Source organism: Chamaea fasciata, unplaced genomic scaffold (genome assembly GCF_029207755.1).
Source record: "Chamaea fasciata isolate MVZ Bird 193981 ecotype frontalis unplaced genomic scaffold, bChaFas1.0.hap1 SCAF_2, whole genome shotgun sequence".
Classification (NCBI taxonomy): Eukaryota; Metazoa; Chordata; class Aves; order Passeriformes; family Sylviidae; genus Chamaea; species Chamaea fasciata.
The window spans coordinates 90,160,970-90,179,943 of record NW_027094087.1 but is presented as its reverse complement, the minus strand read 5'-3'; the positions used below and the strand labels follow the sequence as shown (position 1 = coordinate 90,179,943).

The window sequence follows — 18,974 nt, the reverse complement described above, 5'->3', positions numbered from 1 at the left end:
GTACACGGGTCTACCTGGCTAAGCCTCCCTTTCTGACAGTGCTGCTAAGGTTCTTAGTCTAAGGACTGTGTAAATGACATTTCGTGTTTGATTTTGAAGTTGGCGTCTTACCACAAAGTAGGAAACACACATCTGCTGCGGGCTGTGTGCCTTGTTATGTGCTGGAAATGAACCTTGGTGTTTAAAGCTTCTGTGACTGCCTTCTGCAGCAAGGTTTTGGTGTTAACTACTGGCTCTGCAGGGCGGGAACCGGGGCACACCAAAACAATGGCACAAAACATTCCTGACCAAGAGACCCTAATGCAGGACAGTAAGGCTGGGGTACTTTGGACCAATGCTCTGCAATCTTGAAGGCACCTGGCAGCCATGAGTTTTGCTAGTAGTGAATAGTGTTTCCTAATACCTGCTGACACACTAGGAGTATGTTACTGCTACTGTCCTTATAATTCAGTATTTGAGGAAAAAGGCATATGCCTGGTATCATAAAGGATAGGATAGCTCAGAATCACTGCTGAGTAGCAGTCTTCAGAAGAGCACTCCTCTACTTCTGAAAAAGGTGATTTTTTTTTTCTGCTAAGGAATGAAAAAATCTCAATTTTTGGGATAGGGGGAAGCCATGCTTCACAAGGAATGAAGAGAGCTTGGAGTAAAGTCTGAAAAGGATTGTGCTGTTAAAATGTGAGGCTTTCCACAGGAGTTGTTGCACAAAGTGCTCCAGTTGTCTTTTCCCCAGCTGAAAGGAGATTTGGCCACGAGAGGGCTCTGTATGGACAAGAAAGCAATTCCCAGACTCCTGGCCCCAGCAGGGCTGTAAGTGGCCCGGTGTCAATGCAGACTTTGGCACTACCCAGTATCTGCCCCTGTCAAGGAAGGCTGTCGGTGGATGTCTTTACAAGTGTTTCTCAAACTTTTAGGGACACTGGTGTGGGAGAATTGCACTACAGCTGGTCTATCTCACACTGCACAGATCAGCTGTTAGCGAAGATCACTGACTGCTTTCTTGCCCTGCACTTTGCTGTATTTGGATTCCTTAAGTGAGAGCAGTGAGGAAAAAGATGCTTGTATTCCAGTCAACAACTGGCAGTCAGGACTCAGATCACATTTTACTCTCTACACCAAGAAACAGGTTCTGACAAATTAAATTAATTTATTTTGTACAAATGGTAATGGTGTCACAGTTAACACAGTAATACATAATTTTATACATCTGTTTGTTTTTAATATTACAAAATTCCCTGGGACTACTTTTTTAAAAGGAGGGTCCTGACATTGATCACATTCTAGTCTGAAGATACCTTAATCCTTAAAAAATAAAAACAACACCAACAAACACTGACAGAACCACCAGTTCCAGTTATCAAGTCTGACATACAGTACAAAGTGTTAACACACTTACTTGAAAGGCAGGAAAAATTGGTCAAGTGTCAATTAATAATTCATGGAAAGCTTAGTGTGCTTTAATCAGTGCAAATAGAGGAATGTGTCAATTGCTGGAGGATCTGACCACCTGGTTACATCTGGCATGTCATCCCTGAGAAAGCAACTTCTCCCTGCAAGTCTCTCGGAGTTTGTTGATTGTTGCCATGGATAAGCTTCCAGGATCCGTGAATATTTTCTGAGGGCAAAAAAAGAAAATTCTTAGTTAAAATGCTGACTTTGGACAGCATGCTAGAATTCTCACATAATTCTCTGAGGTGTGAAATCCCTGCTTTGATGTCCATACTGTGAAATTGCTCACTGCTCTGTGGCCTTCTTGTAACAAGGGAACATCTTCATCTACTGAGCTGTGAATACACAGTAAACCTGCAACTTATATAACAAGTGCAGTAAATTACACAAAAGCAGCAATAGAAAATGTGTGTCCAGTTGAGATTATTTTAGATGGCAGGTGGTGGAAAGTGGCATATTTAGAACATATATTAAACTGTCCTGGGTAATGTGACAAAGCACCAGTACAATTCTTGTGTGGTGCTAGTAGAAGTGGTTCAGGCTCTGGAACACAAGGGAACCAGTGTCTTCCTCCTGCAAAAAAATCAGTTTTAATCCCTCATGACACTACCTTTGCTCCTCTACCAGGCTTTCCAGGGGAGTAAGGGATGTAAGAACTTGATGCATTCTGAATGCCCATCACACATCTTCAATTACTTTTTTTCTTTTTTCACTTGTTCAAAAGCAATACATTTATTTCCACTACTTCACCTAGAACTTCTGAATGAACAAAACTGTGAAGCAAAGCTACAGGTTTATGCACTTTAAGCTACAGTTAAGGCGTGTGGGCACCTCAGTTCTCTGAAGCTGTTATAAGACAGCTCTAGAGATGAGACTGTAACTGAACCAGTTCAGAACAGCTTTCTGGCAAAGAAGCCTTCAAACTAAAAACTAAGGTTGTCTTCTGGGGGAGGAGGCATAAAGATAGCTGTCATCACCTCTACTGGTTAAAAAAACCCCAACCCAACAAACATCCAAGCACAAAAGTACATGTTTCAAAGTTTCAGAAGAACCTAACCTAAATTGGTTATCTTAACTGCCTTCAAAGCCCCATTCCTATAGTAAATAACAGTTAAAATTCTTTTACTCAGGGTAACTGCAAGAAAAAGGTGTTTGACTTTCTAAAAATAGCTGGTGTAAAATGAAACACAATTAAAGAGGAGGGAGGGAAGTCCTTCAAGGACAAGTGTTAGCATCAGCCTCTGTATAAGTGTTCTTAAGGCAGTGAACACTTAATAAAATTCTTATTCTAAACTGTTTATGGCATGGAAAACCCCCTCAAACATCTCCCTTTACAGTTAAACCTGTACTTGTGATTTTTCTCTTGCTCCTTAAATTAAAAGATTTAGAAGTGTCAGGAAGTTAAGCTGATTTTTCTTCTATATGAACAGTAAGGAAAGTTAGTATAAATGAAATTCTGCTGTGACTGAGCTATACACAGAGATGTGCCGTGAGCATGAAACACTTAGGGGGGGGTAAATGTCACCCTCCAGGACATGGTTTTGTGCACACTGAGCAAACAGTGATAGTGGAGTTGACCAAGTGATTTATGACAGATGTGCTCCTGTTACTTGTTTTGCAGCTACTACCTTTCATGTTTCTATCTTTCAAAATAAGCCCTGAATCTAATGTTTTATACTGATGTGGCACCCACTGTATTACTAATTTAAAAGAATAATTCTTAGATTGCAGACTGTCACAGCACTTGGACATTCAACTTCATGGGTTTTTGTCTGGAAATAAGAACCTGCTGCTACCATCTTGTTCTAAACAGAATGCTGTGTGTTCAGGCACTACAGCCATTTATCAGTGCAAGCTTAAAATTCACTTAATGCTTATTCAACCATACTGTATTTACAATTCATCTGAAAAAAAGCACAGGATCAATATCCATAGTTCACTGGAAAAATGCACTTGAATTATTTTCTCATCAGACTTCCTGCCTTAAATGGTAAAAAGGGCAAAAAGAATCATCTTCCCTGTATGACAGATAATGTGGATAGATTTCTATATATGGAATGAGAAAATAACTATTAAACATACTATTTGATAATAATTGAATAGAAATTATTTAATATATTCCTATATTTATTAGAAAGGTCTGAGTTTCTTATTGAAAAAACAATCCTAACAGCTATGTTTCTCTTAACTGTATCCATCTTTTGCTCAGTGAAAAACATTTCTAAGTCTATGCTGGTTTTAATTTGAAATGACCAAAAGCCGCAAAGAATTTACCTGCAAGAAGGTGTGACACTCTGTTACAAATGTTCCTTTGGTGATCTGCTTAAATTTATCACAAATGTCAGGGAAATTTGTGGCTTCCAAAATAAAAGCTTGGTTTTGCTTTATCAGTGTTAAGGCCACACGGAAGATGATCTTTGACCCTTCATAGAATAAACAATCCCATATTCGGAGCACAGTCTGCAGGAAAGGAGAAAATTCAGATTAACCTTGATTTCCAGTAGGCAATTATTACTACAGCAGTACAAATGAAATAATTAGGGGTGTAGTAAGAGAACTTCACGTTACCAATTACCTCCACTGGAAGAATGTCAATGAACAGGCATATAAACCAGCGTGACACCACTAGGGTCCACATGACTCCATGTCTTTCCATCAGCTCTGCCACAGCTGGAACTTTCATTTTCACAAGTTCTCCAAGGACTTCTTGATCCGTTTTCAGGCCCAACATTGCAGGACTGTAATAATCTTGGAGAGAAGAAATTAAAACTCAGGAAGCTGTGCACATGATCTTCTCATGAAATTGAAGAGAATGTCCTCTGCAGCTGAATGTATAAAGGCACACTGAGCCTAGGAATCCCAAGGTGAAGTAAATTAACCCACAGCACAAAGATCTCTGCACTGTGGTCATAGAGTGCTGCTCTTTCAGCTGAGGCTGATCCCTCTGCACAAAGGCTTCATTCATGCCTACTCTGAAGTATCTTCTTTCTCTCTGACGTTTTTTGGCAATTCATTCTTCCTTCCCAAGGAAGGATTGTCTAGGTGGTTTTTAACTGCTAGCCAAAACTGAAAAAGTGTTACTAATATTTAAACAGTTCAATATAACCACCACCTCCTTCCTGTGTGTGGGGGCTGCACAACTCCTAGTCCACACAACACCCAGACAGGTAACAAAAACCCCAAACCACTACAATAATAACCTGTAGCCTTTAGACCAGGTCCAGTCGAACTGGAAATGCAAATTCCCCAGAGCATCAGCTGTGCAGGGGTGCTGGAGGCCAGACACTCCCCATCTTCTAAGGTGTGACCTAGCCATTAAGGTAAGAGTTTTTCTCTCCTCTCTCGGAGCCAAGAAAACCCCATTTTCCATAGAATAATTACGAAAGGAAAGGAATGACAGATCCCTCAGGCAGCATCTCTTCCTACTTAATTTACCTGCAAGATGGGGATTGAAACAAGACATTTCTGCACTTCTGGTCACTGCAGTAAGTGGTAAATTCACAATGAAGAACAGAGCACTCTCTGGCTGTCAGTCCACAGCGTGTTTGTCGGGGTAAGTATTTTCATTACCAAGGTACAGGCTAAATAACAAGTGTCTCAGCTCTATAAATGAGTAGCTTTAAGTATATTTAAGGGAAGAAAAAGATGATGTTTCAATTCGTAAGTATTCAAATACCTCAGTATGACACAAGAATTACACAGATGTTTAAGAAATTCGTATTTTGGGTTTATATGTTGACAAGAATTTAAGCTGGACTTGGCCGTTCTAGTCCTGGGAAGCAACTTCTGATAGTTCACGAGTGCTTTGCTGACAATACCTATGTTACTAATTTTTGTTTATGGAAAGAAACCGGTGGTAACACAAGTGCTTTTCTATGCCTTTCTTTCCTTCACTGATTCTGGGAAGCTGCAGTTCAGGTTTCTCCGTCTTAATTGGTTTCTGCCAATGTCCCCAGACACACACAGCACAGGCCAACTGTTCATATAAAGGTGAAGGAATCAGAGCAAAATCTTTTTGCCTGAAAAAATTCTAAAAAAGCCACCCAGTGCCACAGGTAAGTTTAAAAACATCCAAACTATGCAGCACATGTATAACCACTTAAATTTCTGTAATTTCACAAGAGCAGTTTAGTATTCCACTCTTTCCTGTGCCAGTTGTTTTCCTGAACTGACTTCCCACCCCATGAGCTATTTGCTCTACATTTGTTCTGTCCAAATTCTAGAACATCTACAGGAGTTTTTAATGGTACTACAGAGCATTCAATCTTTAGGAATCTAGCTTTCTGTCCGGGATCCTCTGTTCCCCCTGAAGAGAGAGATGTAAAACTCCTCTACAGACCTAAGAGTCACTGCCACTTGCATATATTCTTTAACCATCTGCCTTTCAATTGCTTGTAGGGAAAGCTCCAACAGCTCAAACTCAAGTAATCCAATGGAAATGTGTACTAAAAACACACCATGACCTCAGAGCCAACACAAAACCCTCTCCGCATTTGTTGTATTAGTGCTGTGCTCATTTTTGAACTGGAATGCAGTAACAGTAACATGAATTGGCTGAGTACATCTTTAAAATGCTGCTTTAATGCAAGTGAAGTCTAATCACGTCTCATCAAATAACAAAGTGACAGAACAAGGTTTTTCCCCTTCCTATCCTTCCTCCTCTTATCATACATCCACAAACCATTTTTTTCCTCTACTTGTGCTCCTGAAACATGTGAGTACTGAGAACTTCTTCAAGTTACCACTGGCAAATGTCCTCAGGAAGAAGGACAGCAGCCCACTCGCTCTGCTGCAATCATCTGATATGCTGAAACCAACAGCAGCTGCTATTTTTAATCTGTACAGCGAAGTAAATGTCAGGATCTCAGGAACACAACTGGATACCAACCCCGTCTTTGAGAGCTGGGAAGCAAAAAATTAACAGGCAACGTGGATACATCACTCCAGAAATTACTGAAGCAGCCAGGAAGCTTTGGTGTAAATTAAAACTTCATTCAAGTCTGTTAAATTGTACTGCTGGACAGAAAGGAAAAAAAGAACTATTCATCTATCTGGGGCAGCCCCCCGCTGTTCCTCGTGGAGCAGGAGCAGCTCCCATGTGCTGCGGTACACAGCACTGCAATGTTCAGCCCAGCGCTGCTGCAGAACCAGTGGGAGGAGTGATTAAGGATTTATGCAAATGCCAATAACTGAGTTGCAGAGGTTTTCAGGATATTAGCTGCCAGATTCACACATGAAGTTAGGTTGAAAGCATCTGCACTCAAGACATTTTTACATGTTAATAATGTTAACTATCTTTAAATTATTATATGTTAATTATAGTTCATGTGGGTATTAATTATAATTATTACACATAATTAATATGTAATTATAATTTTCTATTTATTTTTCCTGTATATATGTTTATACATAAACGTATGTATGTAAAATTAGCTCCTCAAATTAGGAAAGCCACGTTTCCAAATCCTTCAGAAACACTCCTGGAGGACCTCATATTTGTGCAAAACTTAACCACAGATCACTTACAGGGAACACCTTTCACAGTCCACATCTGGTTTCACTAGGGAGAATGATTTTGTAACTTGGTTCAGTGCCTACATGCTTGGTAACATTTAACCTACATGGCTCTAATATTCCCTTCTTATTTACTAGGGGTTCCCAGCCATTAAGCCTTGTGGAAATGTCCCCTCAGCAAAAATCCTGCAGCTCTCCCTTGCAACAAATGTTTCACTGTGTGCCCTACTTTCTTAATATTTTATAATTGGCTGCTCTGCCCAGAAGTCAAAATATCCTTGTTTGTAACCAAGTCTACACAAGCCTACCTCTCCCCCACACCACAAAACTGTTTTTTCACAAAATACAGCGCAGTCAATTATTTTTACTCATCTACCATTGAAACACATTAGCTTTATATTCCTTACGTATCTTATATCTTATAAATTACTTGAAATTTCTAGATTTGCATGATCCACATTTAAATAGCATCTTAATTATTTTTCCCCCTCTCAATAATCTGGCAAAATACTGAGCAGTTGATGACCCAGAACAAACCTGAGTCAGTAACTGCTCCCAATCTGCCATTTACTAATTTAAAAAAAGGGCTAATTATATTGTGTAACTGTTGATCTAGGTGGTTTATAGGAATGTCCTCTGACAAAATATCATTCCCTTGAAAAAAACCACAAAGCCAGGTTATTTTCTTTTTTTCTTCAAATGGTCAAACAGAGGTGATAATTTTTAGGTGATCACACACTACATTGTTTTTCATCACATTTTCTGGAAGGCAACAAAATATTCTATTATAAATTATTACTGTATTATTAATTTATTACCAAGTTCCAGAAAAATATCTAGATGAAAATCAAGTTTCTCAATATGCAACTTGGCATTTTCAAGTGCTTTTGTAAACTGATCCAAGGCTTTCTGTACTTTCCTCTCAGCTTTCCCTTTGTTGCTTACCTGCGTGCTTTGCCCAGTCTGTTAATCCAAGTATCTGCCTCTGGATTTTGGATGCCTTGCTAAATTTAGGAGTGCCTGAGAGCGTAACAGACGGCAACGTGGGCAGCATCCCACAGGGAATTCATCCTGCCATGTGCTCCTTCCTCATCAATGTCCTGACCCTAAATAGCAGTGTAGCCCTGTGGCTCTGTTGGGATCATCAGCTTCTCCCTCCTGGAGTCGAGCAGCAAACAGGAAAAGCCAGCTTCACCAGCTGCCAGCTACTTTATTGCTACTGTACAACACAGGTGACCACATAAAAGGACGTTTTCCCTTGTTCAGAAGGCTTTTTGTTACTCACAAAATTATGCCTGTGGCATGCAATCACTGAGCTGGAAACCTGTTCTGGCAGAGACATTCCTAACACTACATTTCATTGTCTCCCTGTCACAATAGTTAGCACCTCTCTGGATCTTACCAGAATGTCCAGGACTAAGATGTAACTGGCTGCCTGTCCTCCAGAACAGTAATAAGATTTGTAGGAAATAAGGATAAAGCTTGTAGGGACTCTATGACCTTGTTCTCTGTTACAAATAGATTAAGAGGTTCCAAAAATAAAAGTTTAAGAAGCAATACTCTTATAGTCTTAAATTATCTCTAGGAGTCAAGAGCTACAGAAGTTTAAAAAAAAAAAAAAATCCTTCCAGTCTGTTGTGCATGTGTCAGGTTCAATATACATATTCTGAGTGAAACTAAATTCGTGTTACAAAAATACCCAAAACAAGACCTCATCTCTGCTGCTTATCTTCCAGCATTTCTATTACTTCAAGAGCCCACACAGCCCAGCCTGATGATTTGTCTTGGAGATCCAAACCAACTGGAAAGTTAAAAATTGGCTGGTTTAACTTTTCTCACAGTCTGTGCAATGCAAAGTATCTTATTCACAAGAATATGTTTATAATATCCATGAGAACTGGGGGGGGGGGGGGGGGGGTGGGTGAGATAGATGATAATAATGTTCTTTCTGTAGCAGAAATAGTTCATTTTTATACCACCAAGCAACATTCAAGAATGTCTCCTTGCTGGAGATACCACTTGCTACGAGACGTCATTGGAATCCAGGAGGGAAATAGAACAGGCCTAAGGGCTGGCAAGAAAATTCAGAGGTTTCCATGAACAGAATTTCATGAAAAGCACTCAGTTCTACATTTCCTACATTTCAAGTCAAAGCCAAAACAGATTCCATCATGTGCATTTGCAGGGGGGAAAAAAAACCTCGAACATTTAAAACATACCAACTTTTGTGCCTTCTAAGTATCTACATCATGAGCCTTACATTAAAGGCTGGACAACCTCTATTTGGGAAGAAATCAGAAAGCCACAACAGGAAAAGGAGGAAACCCAGGAGCACTGCCAATTCTTTTTTGCAGTATCTGGCCAGAGTGACCCCTGCAGGTGTCCTGGCCAGAGTGATATCCTGCAGATATGAGGTTAAATGGCAAGCTAAAATCTCTTAACTATATTATTTTTAAAACACAAGTTCCTAATTTTCCAGGGAACAGAAAAAAAAGCTAACAAACCAAGTAACCCAAAACAGGCTCAGGCTATATTTTATCTCTTCCTTCAGACTAAACTGACTGAGAACTTCTGTCCTGGGGTACTGAGCTCACAATCAGCATTAGCTGTATAATTCACAACTGAACATTAGCTTTAGGAAAACATAAGGAAACCCAATTTATTTTGGATGGCAAAACTATCTTTGGAAAATGGGAATGAGAGCATTTTATAGATCCTTATTGATTGACATTGAGGTTATAGAAAATTTAGAGTAATGTATCTTGAGAAACGACTTACTATTAACACCTTTCCAGCAAGCACAAAAAGGCAGTGTTTGTTTCTACATAATGCCACCTGCCTGTATTCATCTTTTGCTTCTGGTCCCAAACTTGGAAAATAGATCCCAGGGAGCTGAAAGAGCCTTTGGTTTCCCATCTGCATTTCACAGAGCACAGTGGGATTCTGAGCAGATGTTGTAGCTACCTGCCATTTGGAAACTGAAGAAGGATGCTTGTTAATTAGAAAGACAATGGAAAGGCAGGCAAAGATGTCATCCTTCCAGACTTACAGAAAAAGCAGAGATGAAATACAAAGAAACCAAGACTTCACATGTAACCCCTCACAGAAACAAACTGAAATTAGCAGCACGTTCAAAAACACAAATGCAACTTTCAGACAGTCTAGTTACAGAGAATGAAACTGGCTATGTTAATTATTTTTGTACCAGCTCTGTTATGTGCTGCACAGTAGAGATATTTGCATAATTTAAAACTAGTCCAGCTTAAAGTTATAGATACCAAACCAGTGTCATATAGCTTAGATCTAACTGAGCAAAATACTGTTGGCCAGCTCTCCTCGCTTCCCTCTCTCCCCTCTTCCTATCGGCTACCATTGGAACGGCTACGTTTGTTTGTCGATAGCGGTTTTTTCACAGTATCACTGAGCTGACAGACACCAACAGACACTGTACACACACAGTATTCCCCACGCGGCTGTTTCCAAATAGCCTGGCCTGACTCCAGTCAGTGCACCCCGTGAGTTTTGCCTGTCTAAAGAGTTCCATGCCTTGGAGAAGTCTGCAGCCTGTGGGGCCGACGACGGTCCCAGGAGCCAAGGCTTTTAACTCACAAAACCCTTTGACAGACTTTTATCACCAATTTCCTCAAACTGAGAGGAAGTTCAAGAACAAGCATTGAAAACTACAACTGCTTATCATGCCTGTTGAAGAAACAAACTTTGGGGGAAAAAAAAAAAAAGCTTACAACTGTATAATGAGTCTTAATGACTGATGACTTCTGCTGAATAAGGATTCCTGGATTTGTGTTTTTAACTTCTCCACGGGATTAGGAAGAATAGATATTTTATCAGTTGACCGCACTGACAAGATTATTTTTAACACCTCAGCACAAAACACAGCAGTGATATCCTCTCATGCCTAAGAAGAACCCCACTGTTAGATTTTCATCAGCACTTCCCAAGAATGCTGCAGTCACAACATGGGGCCACTTAGCACATTACTTGAGACTGGGACAGAAGCACCATAAAACAGAGAGCTGGACCAACAGGTATGGTTCTAGTCTACACTGGAAGAAGGAAACCAATCTAACACTTTGGTCTGAATAGAAGGGGAATGAAAGCCACAATCCTCTTACTTCAAGCTTGAAGAAGCTAACAAGAGAATTAATTTTATTCTTGAAGCAACAGTTTTTAAAACTGTAAGAGGAATGAGAGTTCTCCACTAAGCCATAAACAAGTGGACAGTTTAGTAAAGCATTTCAGTCTTCTCAATGTGAATACATGAAATGCAACCAAGGCTGCATTTTCTAAGCATCTCTCAAACTAAACACTCGCTTGTAAATTTAGGTAGACAAAAGTTACCACTGTACATGATTTTCTTCATTTAATTTCCTTTACTCCCAAGGCACATCTCCTTACACCCACACATTCTTTATGTTACCACCTATGCTGCATGTACATTATACTATATTTTGAAACAGTTTCAAAGCCTGCTGTCAGTGCTTCTTTCTACTATGACATATTTAAAAAACCCCAACTCTTAATACTGAGTTGAACTTTTGAAAAAAACCCTCAATTTTGCAGTATCTTAAGCTGCAAATACAATAAATTCAGAGTAAACACATCTTCGCACAGAAAAAGCCAAAGCAATCCTTGGATATATTCACTACTGAAGAGAGAGTATATCATCTCTGATTATGACATTAGCAAAACTGAGGTTAGAAAACTGCACCCAGCTCTGATATTTAAAATTCAGGCAGAAAGTTGAAGAACTGGAAAGGACATGAAAGAAAAGGTTATAAGCACTACTTAGAAAGACTGAGTTCTGTAAGGAACTTCTTTATTTGTAGCATTTATGCAAGAAAATTGAAAAGCAAAGTTAACCACTTTGTAGAGGAAACACACCAGACATTGTGGGCTTTTCAATATAATAGTAGAAAGTCTTTAAAAAAAGCAATACCTTCAAATAAGGACAACTCAAATTCCAATTAAAAAACATAGCAAGTGTTTTAAATAAGACTGATTTACAGTTTGAATACACTACTAGCAGTGGTGGCAGAGTTGCTCTTTCAAACCAAGTCTGAGACCTCTTGGATATCCTGACCTGGCCTTGAACACTTCCAGGGATGTGGCACCCACAACTTTTCTGGGCAGCCTGTTCCACTGCCTCACTATCCTCTGAGTAAAGAATTTCCTCCTGACATCTAATCTAAGTGTCCCCGATTTTAATTTAAAACCATTTCCCCTTGTCCTATCACTATTTGTTCCTGTAAGAAGTTGCTCTCCACCTTTTTTTAAAGCTCTCTTTAAGTACTGAAAGGCCACAGTGGGAAGAATTCCTACTATTTCCTCTCCAGGCTTCTTGTATGGAAAGTTGGATTTCCAGTTTCATGAGTCTTGGTATTTTATACACAGATAACTTCAAGCATATTAATACATTTGCAAGTTAAAATACAAAACCATTTACTGGGATCTGCTTTGAGCATGTAAAACCCATCATACATTTGTCAGCTGATGTTATGCTTCTTACTGTCAAAGTGACATACTCAGGAAGGTTCATTTATTAAAATTGTAACTGAACATACAGAGCCCAGGCTGACCAGGACAAAACATAAAGCACAAGCTAAGTAAGCCTTGTGCTGCATACAAAGTCTTGGCCACTAACTGGTTCTTCCACATCAAAAAAAGCCCATGACCTCTTCTCCCAAACCCACACTTGTGTTCATGCCACTCTACCTACCTTCCTCCTTTGCATGTAGCCAGGGAGTTCTACCTTTGATCAGTCCTAGCCGGATTAAGATTTTATTTGGCAAGTTATTTTGCTGATGGCTTTTGAAAGGGATGAAACTGATTTACTGGGTAGATAAACAAGCAAACAGCACTGTCTGCATAGACAGCCAAAGGCTGCAGTCCCACACAGCGTAGTGCCATGGATGGCCCACTGAAGATAGTTTAAATTCAACATAATCAAACTGTACCAACAGAAGGCTTCCTTGTCAGAATGAAGGAGGCATTCTTGTCTTTTTCTTGGTGGAATAGGTCCTGCTTCCAGTGTAAATACAGTCATGTCAAGGAACACAATATCCTTCACCTTTTTTAAATGCTATGGGTGCTTTTGCTGCATGTTTCCTTACAAAAGTAAGGCTGACAACATGGATATTCTTGTCACATACAGCAAACTTCTGTTTCACACAAAACTGTAAGAGTTCTACCCAGCCACCTAAAACACACCTACAAAATAATGAGATTGTTCTTTTATTGATGAGATTTGTGACTGGGTGGGAGTGAGATACGATACAGAAAGGAAATAAATTTTTTCAAATGTACAAATACCTGTGTAGTTTTAAAGAAAAAAACCCCATCAGTTGCTTATTTCCTGCTTGCTCAAGTCTCACAAATCTCCTAGCAGTTCAGATTTGTAAGTAATGAGGATTTCAGGCTTATCATGGTTTCTAAATACAGGCACATGACTCCTTCTCTCCACCTTCAGCTTAACAGGACACTGCATGCTTAATTCATAGGTATATTCAACTGACCTCTAATGCTCAAACATGAATGCTTTCATCATGGCTGGGGGTTAACAGTAAAACATGGAGTCCTATATTTCAAAACCATTAATTGTTCAGCTGACCAGCAAAATGCCCCTGTCTCTGAGTACCAGATGTGAGGTTGGAGGCCAGAGGGCCACACCCCTATGGCTTCAAATGCAATCACAGAGGAACTCCATGGATGAGTGAGAATCCTGCCAACTCACAGACCTGTAGCTGAGTGCTGCCAGAGGAAGAAGATAAAGAAGCAGCCCAGAACTGATCAATCTGCTGAAATTTTCTGGGTTGATGGTGCTATAAAAAAAGCTCAGTTGTCAAAATCTGCTTTGCAAACATGGTGTTATGCACGTCACACACAGCCTTGAAAGGAGCTTTCTATACCAAAAGCACATGCTTGAGGTGCTCAAGTCTTCTCTCTGAAAGGAAATGCTTTTTATCACAACAGTCCCCATCTTAGGCTGCAAATTCAGCTCAGTTTAGGTCTAGCAGTGTTTTTTACCTGCACAACTAAATAAAAATGCTTCCTGTGAAGAGTTCTGCAGGAGTGAAAAGATGCAGCTGCCAAGCCACTTCTGCATTCAGAGGTTCCCTGGCAATACCCAATTAGGGTATTTAAATAAATTCAGCCACAAGAACAAAATAAATACAGGCTCAACTGCAATTAAAAGCAAACAGTCTACATAGAAATAGTTTACAGCTTAGTACAGCCTTCTGCATTTCCCACGTGGTCCTTCCCTTCAAACCTGGAAGTCTGTATGATGGGACTTGAAAGATTGTTATAACATGAATCACTCAAAAGAGAAGGATGTTCAAGAGTTTGACATGTAGCTATGGTACCATTCAGTTCAAATATTCACGTCTCTTACTGTGCCTAATCTCTTGTGCAACCTGTGAGTCTCAGGCTGATACAATTGCAAGCCAGAGAGCTGAACAAACATCAGAGATACCTGTTATCTCAGCAGGCAGGCACTGGCCTTTACCAACAGTCACTACACTGCACACCAAAGTGGCACCTTGCTTTGCACCTTGTGTGCTTGCAGCTAATGCCAGTTACTTCAGTGCAGTCTACTACTTTGGTAACTATTTCATCATTCAAAACTCTGCTCTTTTAATTTTTTATAAACAACCAGGCAGTACACATGGGTAAAAAAATTTTAGAAGAAGCTGCTAAAAAGCAATGAGATTGAAGCAAGATTGTTAGACTGATTCCTGAAGAATGCCACATCTCATTTAAATTTTTATTAAGAACACAGGAGAAAAAGAAAAGGCTGGTATTTGTTGACAACCCTAAACTAAGAGATGGGTCATGACTGACCCATATCAATACACAAAGCACAACAAAGTAACAGTGGAAAGGCTGGAGTAAGAGACGTGACAACATTTAAAATTACAAGAATGTGCAAATAAAGTTCAGCAGAAAGGTGTTATGAATTCCTAAATGCTGTGGAAAAAACATCTGTTGACCATGAGAGAGAAGGAACAGCACATGCATTATGATGGAGATCACAAATCAAAACCAGAGTGCCACTAGGGAAAAAAGGCAAGGGAAATCCTATAGCTTTTCTCTCTTAAGCAAAACACTTTCCACTGTGAAAAAAACCACTGCACAAGGCACTAGTTGATTCTCTACTGGAAAATAAAAGTGTGCCATTGTGATCAGGTTTAAAAAAAAATTGAAAAATCAATTCAAACTGAAACTAGCACATAGAATAATTATTAGGCTAAAACAGGAACAAAGATAGTTTCATGCAAGAGTTTGACTGAAAAAACAGCAGTACCAAAAAACCTTCAAAATTAATTGCCTGCATCCTACAAATATGTGAGAAGTAAGCACATGAGAGTGGGGGACTTACCCCAAAAAGTCTAGTTAGAGTATAGATTGTAGACCGAGAACCACCGAAGGTGGGAGGGGGGATTATTCTTCTATATATAAGCATAACTGTCATGCTAAAGTGAGACCAAATTGTTGACTTTTTCTTCTCATAAGCTCGCCATTTAATCACAAATATGCAAAATATGAGAAGTATACTCCTTTACATACATACTGAGGTACCACAGTTAAAAGGTCCTACCTACCCAATGCTTTCTAAAGCAATCTCCCCTCTCTTTCCTCAACAAAACTTCTCAGCAAGAATCAAAGTGATGAACAGAACAGAAACATCAGAGCTATGCTGAGTACAAACTGCAGACACATCCATGCTGACCTTGAATTGAATCTATACTGCTTCTTGTGGGCAATCCTGTCTGCTCCAACCATCTGTCTGAATGAGCCTGGGAATAAAAAAACACTTGGTAACACCCTAAACTTCAGTTAAACAAATAATTCTCTTTCCCCTTGCTGTGTTTAAATGATAATCCCTCCAAATCCCTGGCTGAGCAGCTGACAGACAACAAGCAGAAATGCAGGGGCTTGCCCTCAGCAGAAGCAGGAACTTTCTGGCCTCACCCAGCTGTACCCAGCAGTACTATGTTCAGCCAAATGAAAGGCATGCACACAACTCCTCTTACCAATCAACCAAAGGCCAATTTACAGGCTCTCTCTTCCAGCTGCGTTATCTCCATTTGGATGTAACAGAACAATTAGGCCAGAAAACCTTTACTGATGGAGTCCCATTTTCTGTCACTTCCCCAGAATATTCCCATCTGTCACACTGTACATTTTTCAATCAATGACATTGATCTGTGGCTGGCTTAGTTCATCTGCTGACCAAGAAAACCACTGTCAGCTTCACGGTTCTGGAGCAGCTGTTTAATGAAATTAAACAAGTGTGGGCAGGGGAGGAAGCACACACAGGGACACTACAGAGGGCAGAGAATGGATTTCTAAATTGTCCTAAAGCACCTCTGATTTAACTGGCAGTGACAGGACGAACTCGAAAATGAGGACATGACCTGGAGGCATATTTGGTGCAACGACAGGGGGAAAACGTGTATTATAATGCAAACAAATCAAGAAAACCAAATCAGCAACCAAACTAATGGGAAAACGCTAGCTAACCAAACTGTTTGTATCCAACAAAACTGTTCCCTAGTCTTCCTTCTGAAGATCTGGAAAACACTCAAGATCTACAAGATCTTAAGAGGTACAGTGCTTTTCTGCTTCCCTAACAAATAATTATAGGGCTTAAAACTGAAATGTGCAATACCTTGCACTGTTAACAGAAAGGCAGTAATTATTTACCTGAGTGAGTTGCTTTAAGAATATGGTCTGTCTGATTCTTTCTCTCACATATGCACAGTGTTTCACTGAAATTATGCCAATTATTTCATCTGTCATGCTTTGACTTTTATAAATATACAAATCAGACTATATAGGAGAGTGGTGGGAATAGAAGGGATAAAAATATTTTTAGAAATCTGGGGTGGAAAAGAGCATCAGCAACAAGTTTTCTGTCAATATAGCCTTGTATTATTCAGTACAAATATTTATACTATACAGAAGACTCATATTGTCCAGCTGGACCCAGGCTAAAGTCAGTAACAACAATCTTGTTATGGAAAAGTAAAAATATACCTATAACTTGAGTAAACATACACCTCCTTTATACACAGTAATTGCATTTCATGTTATGAGTTTCTTCTCATCACCAATGCTACCTGCCTAAGTCAACAGCTAAGAGGGAAAAATAAGAACAACTTTTGCCACAAGTATCAGTAAAGTGTAGAAGGATATTTAAAAATGAAGGTTTTCTGATAAAGTGAATAAGATTCCCTACCAAAAACAACAAGCATAAAATTCTGACTCTACCTCCTTTGCCTCAAACCAAAGTGTGTAAGACTATTGAAAGGATTCACAGCCAGAGTTTCCACACACCACCTCACAATAAACTTGCCTTTTCCCGAGTGCCTTATCCCTGACACAGGGATGCCAAAGCAGACATCCAGCCATGCCAGGCAGTGGCAGGACCCATGGCAGACAGCAGCCCTGTCTCCTACCTGTTTGCACAGCTTAGAACTCTCAAGGCTGAACAAAAGCAACAGACAGTTGATTTCTTTAGACTATTTACAGCTGGAAAGTAAACCTCAAGGCTGCATAACGTTAAATATTTGCAGACTGATTCAACAACTCATGACATTCCCTGCCTGTCTCTACTCTTTCAGTCTGGAAACAAAGTCCAACCACCATTTCCACATAAGGAAAATCCAAGCTCCTACATGGTATATTCAGTGTAAAATAATTTCTCAAAAGCATGTCACTCAAAAGCACGAACAGAATCTTTCAGTTATTCTTCTTAATTTCTTAAGGTCTTTTCTTTCTATTCAATAGGGAATTTTTTTTTTGTTTAATCTTAAACATGAACAGACAGAAGGAAAAGTGAAAGTTTCAATCAACCTTCATGTCCTTGACTAGTACCTAGCTGACAGTGTAATACTGAATGCCACCTCCAACCATCTGAGATAAAAATCTGTGCAAAAGCAAAACTAGGCCAATGAGGAATTAGTCCTCCATTTTCTACTGGTCTTCGAGTGAGATCTTCCACCTACAATAAAGGTGTATCTGTAGTCAGACTTGTGCAATGACAATGGGAATCCACAATAAAACCGTTCTCCCTCTACAATTAAATCCCAAGAAAAAAGCATTCCCAAATGCATTTTACAGGAGTAAAAAATATAGCTGTGCTTGGTGTCCGCTTCTGGTTTTAAACTACCTCACATGTGGTGTGAGGTTCAGGTTATACATGGGGAAAAACTGATTGTGTAAACACTTCCTGCAAACCCAGAGATCCAGGCAAGGGAACTCTGAGAACTACTGAACAGACCAGATGCAGATATTGTCTACAGCTGGAGAAGAAAACAAAGATAAAAGCCAAGCTCCAATATATGAATAAAACTACGTTTTTAACATACCAGGCAATATTCTTCCAATAAGAGCATCTAGCAACCAAAAGGACTCCTCTTCATTCTTTGTAATAAGAATCAGGTATCCAGCAATGAAGTTCATGCCCTGAAGGAGAAAGAAGTTTTTGAGATGCATACACTTATCTTAAGAGTTTCTAGCTTACTTCTTTTGATTAAGAACTAAATTACTACAGTCCTACAAAACATGCATATTAAATCAATTCTAGTAATGAAGGCCACTGATTGAGTAACCTGCTAAACTTGCATGACAACAGCTAACAAAAATTATTAACAAAGATCAAGGAGAAGAAAATTAAAACAAAAATCTTAGCAGTCTATACTTTCAATTTTTCTTTTTTTTTTTTTTAATTCCAAAGCCCAATCCAACTGAAAGCTTTGATCAGAACTCAAACACAGCTGTATTAGATGAGCACTACAAACAAAACAAACATGCAGATAGACATTGAGGCTGCAGGAGGAAATATCTGACCAAAGACACTAAGTAAAATGTTGCAGTTCCAGCAGCTTTAACAAGCTGCTTAACTCTTGCACCGGCTGTGTACAAACTGTTTTCTTCCATAACATCTCCAGTACTCCATATATACATATAATAGCACTGATCCTGTG

At 39.5% G+C, this 18,974-nt stretch overlaps 1 protein-coding gene across 3 annotated transcripts in view; it reads right to left on the bottom strand.

Moving 5' to 3' along the window:
• Positions 1–1,175: 1,175 nt before the first annotated feature.
• The window catches only part of GRTP1 (growth hormone regulated TBC protein 1), a 35,990-nt gene continuing 18,191 nt past the window's right edge, over positions 1,176–18,974 (bottom strand). For all 3 annotated transcript variants that reach the window (XM_066176731.1, XM_066176729.1, XM_066176730.1), the window contains 4 exons: positions 18,357–18,453; positions 4,025–4,197; positions 3,724–3,909; positions 1,176–1,615 (listed from right to left, as the gene is read on the bottom strand). In XM_066176731.1, the coding sequence (XP_066032828.1) occupies positions 1,526–1,615; positions 3,724–3,909; positions 4,025–4,197; positions 18,357–18,453 (546 nt within the window). In that variant the 3' untranslated portion in view covers positions 1,176–1,525. The remainder of the gene's footprint in view (positions 1,616–3,723; positions 3,910–4,024; positions 4,198–18,356; positions 18,454–18,974) is intronic.